At 36.5% G+C, this 17,801-nt stretch overlaps 1 protein-coding gene across 4 annotated transcripts in view; it reads right to left on the reverse strand.

The window, feature by feature from the left end:
- Window positions 1–17,801, reverse strand: part of ATP9B (ATPase phospholipid transporting 9B (putative)) — a 155,854-nt gene that overhangs the window by 132,027 nt on the left and 6,026 nt on the right. For all 4 annotated transcript variants that reach the window (XR_009418459.1, XR_009418458.1, XM_059471682.1 and 1 more), the window contains exon 2: window positions 7,636–7,809. Coding sequence is in view for 2 of the 4 variants with exons in the window: in XM_059471682.1 (XP_059327665.1) it covers window positions 7,636–7,809 (174 nt within the window). In the remaining 2 variants the exon portion in view is untranslated. The remainder of the gene's footprint in view (window positions 1–7,635; window positions 7,810–17,801) is intronic.

The raw sequence follows: 17,801 nt of genomic DNA on the forward strand, positions 1-17,801 counted from the left end.
GGCTGAGAACAAAAGAGAAATTTAAAATCCAATCACCTCAGCACTGTTTACTGGATTCATTCTTATAGTCAACCTACTCATTTGTATTTGTACACACCTGTAAGAAAACAGAAGTCACAACCAACAATGACATGTCAAGAACAATCTCTAAAATTGAACTAATTTCACTCTAAGAAGCAATTGCACTACTGCTTGAGTGCATGTCTTCCATGGACTCCTGGGGCTTTGAGCACCCTCATCCAGTGGGAGATGCCCATGCCCATGCCAGGGAGACTGGAATAGATGATCTTTAAAGGTTCCTTTCAACTGATATCATTCTATGATTCTGTCTCTAATAAAATTTAACTCTCAAGAGATTTAGCATAAGAAAAGTAAAGCAACATATTCTTGGAACTGATGCAGTTGGAAAAATCATAATTGCAGAGTAGCTTACATAAAACCAAAGTAATTTCAGTGAAGATCTCTAAAGCTTTATTTAGAACTCAGTGGGTAATTGACTGTTGAATATTTCATTTCTCAGACCACAAAAAAACTAGAAGAGAGAGGGGTAGATGCAAAGAGCAGATCAGAGTTCAAGGCTGTCTTGACAGATTAAAAAAACTAAAAAACTATCTGGAAGAACAGAATGCAGTTGAACAGGTACAACTGCAACACAATTTACAGAGAAATAGCTAACTACACAAACACAGAACCAGGAAATGCTCCAGAACCAGGTGGTAGCTCAGTTACTACATGAGAATGTTATACACGTGCAAATCTGTTCAGTGTGGACAAGAATGCTTGTAGCAAGTCATGAATGTATTCCTTTCTCTCAGTTGTGCTAGCATGATCTCAGTTGGCTTACAGGACCATTCTGAATACCAAATTTCAACAGGCCTACTGGGAAAACAGAGACCACACACAAGAGCAAGAAAACAATTACAGGTCTAGAAAGCAGGGACAGCTGACTATTAGATACACCAAAGAAACAGAGCTGTTCACAGAAGGCTGAGTGTGGACCTAATACGGTTTCAAGTATGTAAGAACCTGCTGCAAAGAGGAAAGGGACCATTATTCTCTAGGTCCACCACCATTAACTAATGACAGACCCTCAACTGTTAGCAAATCAATAAGCAGAGTGGGCACAACATGGACAGATATTGAGTAAACTCTTTTAACGAGAGGGGTGGAGGAGACACTTAAGGAGGATGGAATTTCTGCAGATCTCTAAGATGTGGCTAGATCAAACATCAGTGGTAGATAAAATTCATTCTGTACAGGCAAGGAATCAGCTGGAAACCTCCTAAGGTCCCTTCCTAGTCTGTTTATTCACAATTACAGAATCATGAAACACACAAATACTGCAGGGAAGGACAGCTGATAGTTAGCTTACATTGCCACAATGCCTATTGAAGTGTTCTTGTGTGTAGTCTACAGAACCCCATGCTTATTACAAATTAATTTTGCCAAAGAATGCAATTCAAAGTTTTTTGGTTCTTTTTAAGGAAAATTAAAGGATATGCCAATAGCAAAGTTATTCATAGCAACAATAACTTTGTTATGTAAATACCACTACATCAATACTCACAAGCTGACCTTTAAAATACTTCAATTTTAAATGCTGGATTCTTAAGATTTTCTCCTGGATTCTTAAGATTTTCTCCCCAAAATTCCCCCTATGGGATAGACGTAAACATGCATTTTATTTTTGCTAAAAAAATTAAATGTCCTTTCATCAGCTTCTCCCAGTCACTTTAAAATAGTGACAAAGAATTATTCTATCACAAAAATTGTAACAGTGTTAATTCAACTTTCAAAATTTAGCCCTGTTATTTAGTAACATACAAACGAGAAATATTATTACTTAAACTTGTCCTTAAAGCAAAATAAATAGCAGTCTTTCCTTTTCATGATTCCACAATCAGTTTAATGGCTGTGAACAGACCCTGCTGCTGCCAAAATGTCCAGTACCTCCCTCCCCCCCAAAACAAAGGTGTGGATTCTCGCTCCTTCTCTTGTGCTGGCACAAATATTCATGTAACTGCATGGGAAATCTGGGCCTGCAAATCAATCCAGCTGTAAACTAATGCAGAATAAAAGAGGATTATTTTCAGTTATATCCATCCCCAATCCTTAAAAATCTAAAAAACTGTAAAAATAGTTGAAACAATGCAGGTGATATATTTGTACCAGAAGGCAGAATGATTTCACTCAGTGCCAACTTGATAAAACTGCTCATGGCATTAAAGCTTTAAACTTGTTATTTTCCAGGGTAGGGATGTGGAGACAAAAGACACAGATTAGTTATATAGTGAGAAGTGTAAGGACAGATCTATAGGAAAAAAGTTTCAAGGAAAGCAACTTTTTCCTGAAGAAAGTGAGCTAGCATCACAGATCTGCCTACAGTCCTGTAGACAGAAATTCCCTGACAATCTTTGAAATCCAGCATTGTTCAATCAGTTTTTGAATTTGAACTGCAAACAGATGGAATATTTGATTAGGCACAGTCTCTTTTGTAGAATCATTTCCTCAGACACTAAGGACTTCTCTACTGCTAAAATTAAACATTCACCTAAAACAACATAATTACGCTGCCTTCCTTGCCACAGAGTCTCCCCTCCTTGAAACTACTTATTTTGTTACGGACCAACAGACACCATCATGACCATCAGTTTAGCAAATGCCAAAAAGTACAAACACAAGAGTCACGTCTGACCGGGAAACAACTGCAATACCTTTGATAAAATGTTTGACTGACACAGAGCTAACAGTCAAGTTTTCAGATGTGAGAAGTCACAGACGATGAAAATATTACAGGTTATGCCTAAATCAATATTGTCATGGTTCAGATGAGCTTTACTACCATAGAAATAAGTTAGATTCTGCTATTTACAGTCTCAGCAGCAATTACTGCTTTATCACAGAAAGAATACAAGGTGGACATGCTGGCCTCCAAAATCCTAATCAATTTATATTAATTTTAAAAAATTAACACCTATGAAGTCTACCCAAAATTTTTGTAACTCAGATTATCACCATCCAACACATTTCTAATATGTTCTTCAACTAACATTCTCCAATACAGAACATTTTTTTGAGCAAGGGTACAGACCCTTTCAAAGGCTTTCTGTACCCAGTAAATTTGTATGATAAATGAGAGTAGCATTCTTGGAGCTTCAAATAGCCTAGAAACATAACATAACATGCAGCATGACTGACACACGCTTCAGATTTTTCTGAACTCTTATGTAAAACCACATGTAATGCTAGGGATTCAGCAATAAAAAAATATGAGGTGCATCTTTATTTACAGATTTAAGTCTGTATTTCAAATGGCCTTGCCTAGAAAATTCAACACGTGCACAGAAATTCTTTTCCTCAAGCTAGTTGCAAGCTTTGTTCTCTGTGTCAACATAACAGACTATATGTATGAAAAATAACCAAATTTATAAAAACTTCAAGGCATATCTACAAAATAGCATTTTACTAGCCTGCTTTCTAATGTATTATTTTAATGTGGAGGAACAATAACCACTGTCTTCATATTAATAACCAATACCATATTAAAACTAAAAATAGCAACAAAAACCCACCAACCAAAAAAACTCACTACCAACAAACCAAAACCTGAAGTAATTGTTAAATAAGAACCCTTAACTTTTTCATAAATAGAGCGTATCTCTACAAGTCAAAAGCTAAAGTAAAAGTCTCAACTGACTCTGCAGCTCTAATAATAAAGGCTTTTTTTTTCTCTCTCTTTTCATTACTTTTATCCTACGAGCTTAACTGCCAGTATCTTTCACAAAACAGCATTTTCATCAGAATGGAAAGATAATATAAAAGCTCTATATTGTCTGCAAGGGTCAGCTTTTCCTTATTAGGTTTTAAGTAGCAGAAACTAGTTCTGCAAAGAAAACATACTGTAATTATTGTACTCAACAGGTAGCTTCAGTAATCAGGCCAAAAGCAACACAGTGGTCATGTCATTCTCAAAAGATCAGCATTTTCCCATGCTTCTGCATAACAAATGCGTTGCAGATTAATTGAAAGCGTACAGGCCATCTTAGAGCCCAAATTAATCCGAGCATTTGATATCCCCTTCACTTCATATGGAAATGCCATTCAATGGCACCATTTCATAGGGACAAAGTGTTTTTTGATAACAAGTGGAATGTAAATCTCATGAGAAAGAAATCAATCCAGCCCAAAGAACTCCAGAGTATTGATCTATGTGCATTATAATTTCACAAGCTTGAAGAGAATTTGTAAGTTAAAGGGGAAATGATTACAACCACAAAACAGCTGCTATATCACAAAGTTTTTCTTTTAACTGTGCTATGAAAGCAAGAAATAAGCAGTTTCTGAAGTTAAAAGTTATATTGGTTGAATTAATTCTTCAGTTTGTTCAAAATCTAAGACAACATTTTATTTAATTATGATGTTTTTCTTTCAAATGGAAAAACTCTTTAAAGAGCTGAAGATTTGTAAATAAAGTTCACACCATTCAGATCTGATCAACAAGTCCATTGTCTAAACTGAAGTTAAAAGCTGTATAAAAAATTTTTACGAAATCTTTTTTCAAGTACACAGAACTTTGTCAAACCTTCCATACTTGCTTCTGCAAAGCAGGTGGAACTTTTTAGACTAAAGAGTAACAGTTTGTGATATAGCAACAAAAATCTATAGAACACAAAATTCTAAAGCTGCAAAGTAAGAGATGGAAAACTTCCTCTCACAAAAATGAGATTAATCCTCACAATGCAAGACAGACCAAAACCCTACTGAGTATGGGGGTTTTTGTTTGTTTGCAACATGTAAAGTGATTTTGAACACAAACACAAGACTCACTGAGAATCCAAAAGAAATCAGGGGCCCCTTGAGCTTGGCTCCAGAATAATGCCTAGTCTTTTATTGTGTTCATCTTTCTGACACAACTTTGAAAAATTTACAATTTCATTTAAAGCACAAAAAGAAATTCTAGATGTTGAAGCAGAGATTTCACCCTCACCCAGATGCAGGTATGAAGTACTGATTTCCATAAAAATAGGGTGAAAATTTATGTTCTGTTTAACCAAACAGGTCTCAGACTGCTTTAATCATACATTACACTTAAAAGAACCCTGTTTGTCTTCTAGAAAAAAGTTTCATTTGTTCCTTTAACATGAATACACTAATACACACAAAAATTGTTTTCTAACATGATCCTCTCCATTTCAAGAGTGAAGGCATCAACACACAATTGATTCTCAAACCAACACTTCACACCACATAAAAACACTGTAACTAATTCTACTACACAGAGTAAGTAAATACTGCATGTGTGACAATACAGTAGCCTCCAAGTTTCCCGCATGATTTTTTGCATGATTCTAGGTAATTTTATCAACTGCAAATTGACATTTCAAAAACTCAACTACTTTGGGCCCCAGTAAAAATTTGTAAAGTGCTATTATCATGAGAAACCATTAGAAAGTGTAACTTATACCAACTGCACATCCCTGATTTTTATCAATTACAAAGCCTCAACAATGCTCTCTGCCCAGATGAAATCTCCCTACTACAATGACAGGTATTTATACACTCAGAAATTCTCATCCAAGAGGAGGTTTCTATCCAGCCTAACTGGACCAGTAGATAAGATACCATAGGATTCACCTCCCTTCCACATCTTTTTCCCGACTTTATCTAAGCAGGCATCTGCAGTTTTCCTATGGGAGTATCCTCTATCTCCTAATATCCAACTGAAGTTTCAATCTTCTGCTAGAATCTGATGCTCATTTTTTCATTATTTTTTCCATGAAAAAGGAAAATTATCTGCTATGATGTTCTATTTTAGAGAACACTAATGTGTGCCTGCAAGTATAAATGCAAGTCCAAATGGACTCTTTACTGTGTCCAAATTTTGTTGAGGAAAACAGCAAAGCAGAAGTCATACTCCCCTAAAGCTTCTTTCTTAGTGAAGACGTTCCTTTTCACACACCTATATTAGCAGCAAAGTATGTATAGAGCACAGCGCAAAAAAAAAAAAAAAAAAAAAAACCAAAAAAACAAAAACAACCAACCCCCCCCCAAAAAAAAACCAAAAAAAACCCCACAAAAAATAAATCAGAAAAAAAGAATCCATAGTGCAATTTACTTTCTCTTTTCCTTCTCAAAAATCCATCATAAATATGACTCAAGTAATTTAAAGAACAGGTTTGAAAGTTTCTAGGCTTGAAAGCTAAGATGTACCTCTCAATTTTAAAAAGCAAGCAAGCAAGCAGGAACATGAAATTTTGCAATCTTCAGCACTAATGACCATTTCTTGTGACATTCTCTTACAATTTTTAATTAATTCCAATATAAACTCACCTTGCAATTGCCTGTCTCTATCCAAACACTGTAAATTCCATGCCAGGGTGCAGTCTTTACTGATCTGCTTGTCTTCATCAAACTTACAGCAATATAACCACAGTAACTAATAATCACTAATACTTACAGAGCTGAATTCACATAAAAGTATATTGTTTGAAAGGTATCTAAACTTTAAGACATGTCCAAAAGATTAACAACTTCTTTAAATACTTATAAATGTTTTTTAACAGCTAAAATATAGGCCTGTACCAGAAACACTGCTTCCAAAACCCATTAACATATACAAACACTACTTCTGTAAACTTTTCTACCTTCCTTCCTTCTACCTTCCAAACACTTAACATCTATAATAAAATTGATAAACCATGAGGTTTTGTTAAATCATTATATAAAACAGGAATCAACACAGATCATGTTTTTTAAATCTTTCTAACAATTATTTTAAAAAACTGAAGGTGTAGAAACACAACTTTGCTTAGGTAAAACAACAGGCCTCTTAATGCACCATGAAAATCAGCTGTGAAGACTTCTATCTAAATCTGTTTTAAAAACATCTGCCAAAGAAAACATTTGCATTTTAAATTCACTAAAAATGCTTCACTCACTTCACTTTACTCATTGTCAGATTTTATCACTCCAAATTACAGAAAAAGGAAGATCCTTAATAATCCTAACAGCAATTTCACTACTTGGAAGTTATGTTAAAAATTCGTTGGAAAATTAATATTCCAAGGTATTTGCATACAGTAGAGTTTGGCACAGAAAGTTTTTAAGAAAGAACCAAATCACAAGAGCTAATTCCAGTTATAACTCACTCCAAGACCACCAGTTAAATTTATATTTTAACCATTAAAGTTGAAGGGTTGACTAATCATTAGTTGATGAATTTGCTTTTTCCTTACAGTAACATCAATAAATGGATATATATTGTAAACTTAATGCACTAATATCTGCAAAAGTAAAAAATTTAACCCCTCTACCCTAATGTAGCTTTGAGTGAAGTGAGAACCAGGATTGCATGCTAAATTATGGACCTCAGATTAATACAAATTTAGCTCATGATCCCTCTTGCAAGGCAGCAAGGCAGACAGGAGAAGCACAACAAACAGCATCAGCCCTTCAGAACTGCTTTTAACAGCTGGCAGTGTCATAGTAAGAAAAATGCAGGCAAATAAATAAATAAAATATTCACAACAAGCAAATTATTCTGTGTTCTGTACTCTGCACATATCACACAATATAAAGTTAGCATTTATTTAATTTTTTTTTAACTTTAATTAGAAGTAGTAGTGTGTGACAAACCTAGTGCAAAGGAACTTCCAGCCGCCACAGATAAACCATTCTAAGCCTCTTCTTCTCTGAGAAATTCTGGCTCTTGGTAAAGTATGGTAATCACTCTCATCATTTTCAAAGCCTTCTTCTGACATCATAAGTGGCATTTCATCCAAATGAGAGGACTCATCTTCCGCTTGGTACCTGGCAAAATGAGATAAAAGCACTACATAAATAGTGAGTACATCACTTTTTCTTACTGGTAATTTCCTAAACTAACCAAGTTAATTTTTTGCCTTATGGAATTTCATATTTTCATCTAAGTATCTCCTGCATTTTTGTTAACACATTATTAAGGTTTTAGTAAAAATTGTGTAATACAGCAGAAAGCCTGCAATCATTGTCAATCATAGTATAAATAATTCTAGGGAAATTCTTAATTTTTATATAACATGTGCATACAAAGTTGCAACTTCCTACTTTTCCAAGGATTCTTTGTAAGATTTTGTTAGGTAGAAGTTACTTTGCAAAGCTTATAGCAAACACAAGTGACTGAGTTTTGACGGAAGTACAGACTTTATATTTCCACTGTGCTTTTTCAACCTGCTTTCCTGACGTATTTTCTTGTGTGTGCAGGCCTTTGAGCCTCACTTTCTACACCACTCATCAGTATCTTGGTTTTAATTATGAAAACATTATAGTTTAATTCTTACAATTCTACACAAAAACATTCAGTGAGCCAAGAAGATTTGCCTGTGGGACCTGATGCCTTAAGAGGCTACCTAGAACAGAGGCTAGGCAGTGTTAAATGAATAAAGGAGGTATTTATTAAAAAGGCCTTCAAAGGGTACACCTTGGGCTGTACAAGAGCCCAGCCAAGGCTACATCCAACATTGATGACAGGTCACATGTTTTCACACTTTTATAAGTTTTGGTCCATTTACATATTGGGGTTAATTGCCCAGTTACAGCTTCAGGTTATGACGTCCCATCCTCCCATGCTCCTCAATTTGCTGTTGTTTACACTTTTTGGGCCTTAAGCTGCAGTGGCATCCTTGGTTCTTGGGCTGGAAAAGGATTCTTTTGTCTAACTAAACTGTGAAGAGAACTTGCTAACACTTTATATGAAATTCAGAGTTATATACTAATGCAGCACAGAATCTGGAACATATGGCAGGTAAAACTTAAGGCATCAGACCCATGGAAACATTGGACTAACAATGGTCCTTTCCTTCCCAGAAACTATTACCCATTATCTCAATTTTACACATGTGGAATGCTTTTTAAGCTAAGACAAAACACTGGAATATTCAGTAAGAAAATTCCTCTAAGTGCATGTAAATTGACTAACTTACTCCTTTTATACCTTAGGGAGGATGATTGAAAGAAGATGCACTGTTACTCAGAATTAGGAAGTTTAATTTTTATGAAACTATATTTAAAGTCATCTCTTACAAGGTGAATCCTGGGACTGTGTCATTTTCTCCCCAGCAAGCTAATCCCAAACCATTTAAAAATAGTAATTAACAAAACTAGAAATTCATTCCCTGTACATGACTGAGTAGATGGAGTGCATGGTGCTCTGCCTAGGGATGGATGAGGAGGCAACTGAGAGCTTCTGGATTAAGAACAAAGAGAGAACAGGTAAAGGCAACATTTTAGCAGGTGTCTTCTAGAGACCACCTGAACAGGAAATGCATGCAGGTGAAGCCCTTTACAGAAAAGAGCAGCTTCACATTCTCAAGCCCTGGTCTTCATGGAGAACCTCTGCCACCCTGGTATCTGCTGGAGGAGCAACACAAAAGGACATAGGCAATCCTGGAGGGACCTGCAGCACTTTGATAACACCTTCCTCCTCTAATTACTCTGGAGGAAGCCCATGAGACAAGATGCTCTGCTGAACCTCATACTCACCAAGCAAGGAGGAACTCACTGGGGATGGGAAGGTCAACACAGCCTTGACTGCAGTAACCATAAGATGGCAAAGTTCAAGGCCCTGAGAGCAGGGGGGAAAGTAGCAAGCAGCTCATAACCCTGGAATTCAGAATGGATTCAGCCACTTCAAGAAGTGCTTGAAAGAGTCCCATGGAATAAGGTCTTAGGGAGAAGAGGGACCCAAAAAAGCTGGCTAGTACTCAAGGATCACCTACTCCAAATTCAAGAGATTCCCATCCAATGGGATGGCTCTGACTGGACAAACAAGGAGCTGTTCAAACCCAAGCACAAAACAGAAGTGCACAGAGGGTAGAAAAAAGACAGGTAACCTGGGGAAATACAAAAACATTGTCCAAGCTTCCAAGGACAAAGCTAGGACAGCTATAGCCAAATGTAATTGAATCCAGCCAGGGAAGTCAGAGACAAGAAGTTTTAAGTACATAGGTGAGATAAGGAAGACTAGGGAAAATGGGGTCTCATTGAATAACACAGGGGATATGGTTACACAGGACATGGAAAAGGCTGAGGTGCTGGATGCCTTTGCTTCAGTCTTGATTAGCAACACTGACTTTCAGGATTCCCACGTCTAAGAGAACAGGAAAAAAGCCTAAAGCAAGGAAGATGAGTGAGGAAACACTTAAGCAAACTGAATACTTATATATATATATTTATTTCATATAGTGTAATATTGCATATATAATAAAGTAATTATAATATGTAATAAAATATGTATTATATATTAGTAATATTCTATTATATATATTTGCATGTACAAATATAAAAAAGCTTTTGGGCCCTGATGGGATGCACCCACAAGTGCGGAGGAACCTGTCAGATGTCATTGCAAAGTCACTTCCAATAATCTTGGATAAATCATGGCAATTGGGTAAGTGAATAAAGATTGGAGGAAATCAAATGCCTCTCCTCCTTTCCAAGAAGGAGGACCCAGGGAACCTGCCCTTAGCTTTCAGTCTCATCACAATCCCTGGAAGAGTGGTTCATCTTTAGAAATCTTTTCCAAAAAAGGACAAGAAAATTATGAGGAGTAGTCAAGCATGGCTTCACCAAAGGGATGTCCTACTTGACCAACCTGATAAACTACTAAGATTGAATAGCTGACCTGGTAGATGAGGGAAGAGCAGTGGATAGTGTCTGCTTGAACTTCAGTAAGGGCTTAGACACTGTCTCCTATAAAACTCTTGTAGGCAAGCTGCTCCTGCAGTAGCTGGATGAGCAAACAGTGAGATGAATTGAATTCTGTTGTAATGGCCAGGTCCAGATGGTGGTCAGTGGCACAAAGTCTAGTTGGATGTCAGTATACTAGGACAGTGTACCCCAGAGATCCATACTGGCTTAGTCTTGTTTAACATCTTCATTGATGATGTGGAAGATGGGGAAAAATACATCCTTAGCAAGTTTGCAGATGACACAAAACTGGAAGGAATGACAACACACCGGATGAACATGCCACTATCCAGTGCAAATTTGAGTGGCTGGAGAAACAGATTGATTAGAACCTCAGGAAGCTCAGCAAGAAGAATTACTAAGTTTTCACCTGAACAACCTCACTCATCACTACATGTTGGGGGCCACTCCAGGGAAGGAGCCTGGCAGCAAAGAATTTGGAGATCCTGGCGGACGGCAGCGCCATGCCCTCGCTGCAAAGACAGGTACTGGGCTGCATCAGGCAAAGTGCTGCCAGCACATCAGGGGAGGAGATTCTTCCCCTCAGCTCAGCACTGGGGAGGCCACACCTGGAGCAGTGTGTCCAGTGCAAGAGAGACATGGCCATGCTGAATAGAGTCCAATGAAGGGCCATGAGGATGATGAAGGGACTGAAGCATCTCTCCTACAAGGAAAGAATGAGATAGGTGGGACTGCTCAGCCTGGAGAAGACAAGGTACAAGCAGGATCTTATTAATGTCTATGAACCTGAAGGGAGGTTGCAAAGATGAATGAGCCAGGCTGTCTTCAGTGGTGCCCAGTCACAGGACTAGAGGTAATGGGCTCAAACTGAAACACAGAAGGTGCCACCTCAACATCAGGAAACACTTTTAACTTGAAGATGACTGAGCATAGGCATGAGCTGTCCAGGAAGATTGTGGCATCTCCACCCTTTGAGACATGTAAAACCTGTCTGGACATGATCCTGAGCAAGCAGCTGTAGGTGGCCATGCTTAAGCAGGAGGGAGTTCTGCTGGCAGAACAACACCCTGAACAGTATTCAGTCAAATACAGGGTTTTTTTTTTTTTAAAGCAATATTAAAACCACAAGGGGTAAGCATTAAAAAGCTTGCATTTTTTCAACTCACTATATATCTAATACAAAAACCTGAAACCATTTCTATTCCTCTTAGATTTTCTATGTTGAGCCTTATTGTATACAAGAATATATATTAAAGCAGTTACTAACTTTTTTGGATGCCAGGAAAGGGAGGAAGGGAAGCAAGAGACTGAATATTAGATTTCTATTGGAAAGGTACACCACATACTTTACACTGGCTATACAATAAATTGGTATCAATACAGTTAAAAAGTAAACTCTAATAGGGAAAGGGAACAAGAGTTAGACACTCCCTCTTTTCTTTGGCAGGTGATGCCCAGATTTCTGCACTGCCTTGGAATCACTTGGCATGGAACACCATTAAGGGATGTGTTCAGACCACATTAGAAAATATTGCATAACTAGGAGTAATAATAAACAAACATCTCCTGTACACCATTGCAAGTCAAGTGAGTATTGGAGCCTTTAGTACATTAGGCTTTATGACAAGAAATCTTCATCAATGTTTCAAACAGTGTAAAAGCACTGCCACACTGCAGAAAACACAACCAAAGTTTCACAATAAAATACACTGTGCTAATATTAAAAGCTAGGAGTTTCCAGAAAGTTATGTGAGAATATAGCATGGAAAATGCTTTCCAAATTATTGTTAAGAGCATGTACTTAAAAAAAAAAGTTTAAAAACAAACATGAGAAAACTTGGTCTTCACAATGATGTTTGCAAAAAGCTGCATCTGTTGTTTAGTTTAATATGACAATTTAGAAATATATTTTCTATTATTATTATTAATAATGGACATTAAGAAAAACATTATACAAAAAAATCTCTTCACAAAACACAGCAGTTATTACAGGTTAAGATCCATATTATACCAAATTACATTGATCTCTCAGATCAACACTAGGTAATAAAACCACTGCGTAGTAAAAACTCAAGATATTACTTTATTCTTAGACTTCCAATAAGACAGGCCTGTGTTTAAACATACTCCTGTCCAATGCTTTTACAATCTTTTCTAATTAAATTTGTAAATTACATTATCATGGTTTTAATAGAGAGCTTTATGTAGCTTTGTGTTTTGCTCTTGGACAACTAATTAATGATGTATTTTAACACCACCCAGTGCGATCACAGTCTGACAGCTGAAATTGAGAGTACAAGATATCACAAAGTAACACATCCGTTTTAGTTCCTACAAAGTTAACAAGTGTCTGGCTTGGAAAATAGTATCTCTTATAAACAACAGTAACACAGTAAACAGAGTAAAATCTTTCATGAAGAAACACATGAATGCAAGAGAATCATGGGAGAGATTTGATGGAGAAAAATTCATAGATATGCCTAATGTTAAAATCTATTTTGTTAATGTGGTAATATTTGTGGAATACATTGATCTTCTAATCATAATTTCTTTAAGATTTGTTTACCATTATATTAAAGACAAGACAAGGGGTTTTTTTTCCCTACAATTGATATCCACATTTGCACTTTCAAATATGGAGCTTCACCAAGTAGTGAAGATAATGAGCATAAGCACCATCATGTTTGGTAAGCCTGACTTCAAAATACAGCCTGCGAACTGGCAAGCAATTTATTCTGTTTCAAAAGCAATTTTGCTATTGTGTTGGAAAATTGTACTTCAGTATTTAAAACCAGTAAGATAATGAATAATGGATTTTTCATAACTAGGATGAGAACAAAAATCTTTGTGTCTTTGTTACCTAGTATTTTGCTGCACTTAATTGCTTGAAGTGCTGATTTTCCTTGAGTGACAAATCAATTAAGTATAATCCTAGAAACTTGTATTAAAACAGGGAAGCACTGAAAGCAACATGAATAAAGAAGCCAGAGTGGAGACATCAAAACTCTCAGCACGACTGCTACTAAATCAGGTATGAAGAAAACTATCTTGACAAAATATGGTTTCCTAAGAAAAAAGGAACATTAATATTAAACAACTTTCCACAAAATCTGACTACTATTAGGAATCTCATTGAACAGATAAACAAAGTCATGTACAATAAATACTTTTAAGTGAAATTTTGATATAAATATCTGCTGTGAAAATGATGCCTCAAGTCACATGTACTTACGTCATTCCACTTTGATGGCTGTTTGCCAGAGGAGATGCAGATGCAGAGTTTCATAGGTACCATAATGTGTAATGAAAGACATTTTAAGTTATTTAAATCTACCTTGGTTACCTATTCAGGTCCATAATAATTTCTATGTTTTCTGCCAGCTTTCCATTACTCTAAAGGAGCAATATCCAAGGGTGCAGCAGGAAGGTGCAAGACACAGGGCAATTGTGACTGCATGCTTTTCTGGTTTTACTCACTCAACAAATGTAGAAGCAGTATTTATGAAGAGGGTTGTTTTATCTGCTTGATCAAAAGACTCGGGCAGGAATATAAGCACTGTGTCAGATCCTGCATAAATATCTGTTCCTCATCACCTATCAGTTTTGCTATAGATGATCATCCACAAGAAGGAAAACAAAGTTGATGCTTTAAAGCAGTATTTCTCAAACCTAGTGAGGGAGGAAAAAAGGAATGCATGGTCATGAGTCTATGAATGAATTGGAACCAGGAGATGGCTGTGGGATGCAGAGTAGCATGGAAGAGAGGCTGCAGCAGAAAGTCTTGAGCAAAAAAGCTGAGAAACACTAGCTGAGCTACTGCCACCCAATGCTGTGACCATGTTACATCCTGCTGAGAGCTGGTGATTTGGCTGAGTGGCTGCCACAGGACTCCCTCTGCTTCCCATCACGGGCACAGGACGAGTGACCTGCGCAATCTCTGTCACTCATACCCTATCCTGCTCTACCTCCAACCTATGTGAACACTTTCCCAGTCCGAGGATAATGGAGGAATCTGCCAAATTGTAGAGAAGCATCAGTAAAAAAAAATGAAGAAAGTGACAGGCATTTCCATATGAAGAGCAAAAATTGTTTCTTAAAGGATGAACCACCAAATCAACAACTGCTGTAGACTGCCTGTATCACTGACAAAACTGCCCAGATCACATCCTATAATGAAGAAAAAATTCCCAGGAAACTGCAGCTGCACAGATTTTATTTAGCAAGGCACATTCATTCATAACCATGTTTATAGCTAAACAACGTAGTTTCATATAACTCTTCTTAAACAAATAACCACTGTATCCATAAAACAAATTGCTTTGCTAGAAAGTTACCCAAGAAAAATCAAGTTACAAATAATTATTTTCCTCAAATATTACCCTGCATTTCTAAGAATTAAAAATTACATTTTTCTTCGAATTTCAAACACCTCTATGCTTCACACAGCAGTAAATTCTGTTAATCTACAAAGCAATCGTGCTATTCATATATTACAAGAGAAGTTGAAAACTGAAAAATCTTCTACAGCTAAATGCATGAAATTTAAAGAATTTTCTTTGACCTCTTCCCAAAAAACACAGAAAAGGTATTTCTAAAGTTTTTAAAATTGATTAGAACTTGCTGTTCTATGTTCATATTCAGCTTCAGCTGTGCCTCTAATGCGAGTATAACACCCTAATCTGTGTTTCTTGGGAAGTCTCTGAACACAGGTCCTGACCTGAAAAAAAAGAATCAGACACTCACACAAAATACTACTATTACAAATTTTTATGGAGTAACCACAGTTAATACTAACAGCTTTTAAGGATGCTGGATATTTGTAGAGCAGAACATTTACATCCAGGCTCTTTTAAAAACAGTACAATATTCTTGCCATAGTGCATGTTTATCCACTGAACAACAAAATATAAGGAAAAAGTACTTCTACTGCATGCAGGCAAGTTTATCACGGTGTCACTGAGATGAGTAAGACCAAACTCTGCAATAAGACCAAATAAATCTTTGCCTTCCTGCCCCAAATGATACAGAGAGATAATAGGGAAAACCACAAGGCAGCATTGTTGAACTACTACTACTACTACAAAATTAAACAACAACAACAACCAACCAAGAAACAACAACAAAAAACCCCCACCACAAAAGCAAACAAACAAAAAACCAAGCTAAACAAAAAAAAAAACCCAAACAAACAAAAAGCTGATATCTTCAGCCTTGCAGAACTAAGGGAAAATCCCTTACATCTGTTCAGATAAAGGTCTACAAGCATAATAGAAACTTATTACCACAGCAGCTCCCTTCCATCAGTAGCTTTTAAAAAATTGCTTAAAACAGATACTAAAACAACAGGTTCCACCAGAGAAAAATCAAATATTCTGAATGGTATTTGCCTTCTCTTTCTCCTACATCACTCTTTCTTACTAGAACCACATAGAGAAGAAGCAAATTGAGAAGACATGTAATGGAGCCTCCATGATAAAAGGCACCCATCCTTATTACCCCTTGCTCACCTTACAAAGCGCTATGCATACCTTAACACAAGACCTTTTTCAACCCATGACAAGATGAGTGAGTCTCTTGTATTTAACAAATAGATACCAGAAATACCTAAGTACACAGTAGGACCTCAGGAAACATCATCTACATTCAGCAGAACCCTTTTTTAATTAGTAGGGTATGTCATTGATCAGAACAACAGGGCCATTTTATCACTGTCACTGGGTATTGTTATTGACATTGTAGCCCAATCAATTGTTATCCCTCTCTCTTCTTAGCATGCCCAAGCAATACAAATCACTGTATTTAGATACTATAGGTACAAAACAGGAAGGCATGCAAAAATAATAGCTTAAACATGCAGTCACTTGTGCTTCTGCAAACAATAGTAACACCTAAAATAGTTATTTGAAGTTCTCAAACTTTTTTTCTGCCCAATGATTAAAACACTTCAGATCAGGATAGTTACTGTAAGAATAACTGCGCCAAAATTTATGACTTTCTGTAAACCTATCTTGGTATGAAAGACCATTACTAGTGAACAGAAAAACATAAAGACAACACTTTCCAAATGCACAGTTTACATAATATCAAATTAAAGAACTGCAATTAAAAATCACTTTTTTACCAAAATCACCTAAGGTTTGTATGTCATCTAAATTTGTGTCTGCAGATAAAATATGACAAACTGCTTCTCAGGTATGGCGCCAATGAAAATCTTATTGTTCGTAAAATTATTTTACAGTTGCTAACGTCAATAACTTAATATGCATGCCATATGGTTACCTGCATCACTAAATCATTAAACTTTGCTCTGAAAAGTAAAAGCCCCAGAACCTAACAATGACAACACACACTGCATAAAAGGTCTGAAAATATTCACATACAGCGACACTATTTTTCAAGACTTATATATCAAACTCCTAGGACCTTTGTTCCAGGCATAAGTTTCAGAATCTGCACCTATCCTAAATAAGGTGTCAGTTCCAACCAGCAGGATTAGCCTATAAATACAGTCTTTAGCAGAGGAAAAAAAAAAAAAACCACATAAAAAAATCCAAGCAAACAAACAAAAAGTCCAGGAATGGGAATACATGAACTACTGCTTTTTTCTAAAAACTAGAGAACTAGTTTCTCCATAACTTGAGATCTTGAAAACAGACCCAATTCAACCACTGTTACACAAATACAGCACCCCAAGTACAAAGCTGCCACACAAACAGCCTTGTTGGAAGAATCAAAATTCAGAGATGAGATCTAAGACTAAGCCTAAAAGTCACTGAGTGGCATAGTTAAAAATGACAGGGATGAACTGTCGCAGACATTTTTCACAGAAATCCTTTCTTTCAGATTTCTGCATCTTCTGGGAAGCAGAAGAAGAATGTAAACAATTGTTATCAGCTGCTGTAGAATGCAATAAGATGCACCTGTGATTGGTTCATGTTCTATGTGTTTATAATTAAGGGCCAATCACAGGAGCAAGCTGGAGACAGAGTCCCGGGACACAGAACTTTGTTTTAGATTAATTCTATTCTTAGTTTAGCTTAGCAAGCCTCTGCAACTTCTCTCTTCTTATTCTATTTAGTATAGTTATAATGTATTATATATCATATATCAATAAA

The sequence above is a fragment of the Ammospiza nelsoni genome, chromosome 1 (assembly GCF_027579445.1).
Source record: "Ammospiza nelsoni isolate bAmmNel1 chromosome 1, bAmmNel1.pri, whole genome shotgun sequence".
NCBI classification, from domain to species: domain Eukaryota; kingdom Metazoa; phylum Chordata; class Aves; order Passeriformes; family Passerellidae; genus Ammospiza; species Ammospiza nelsoni.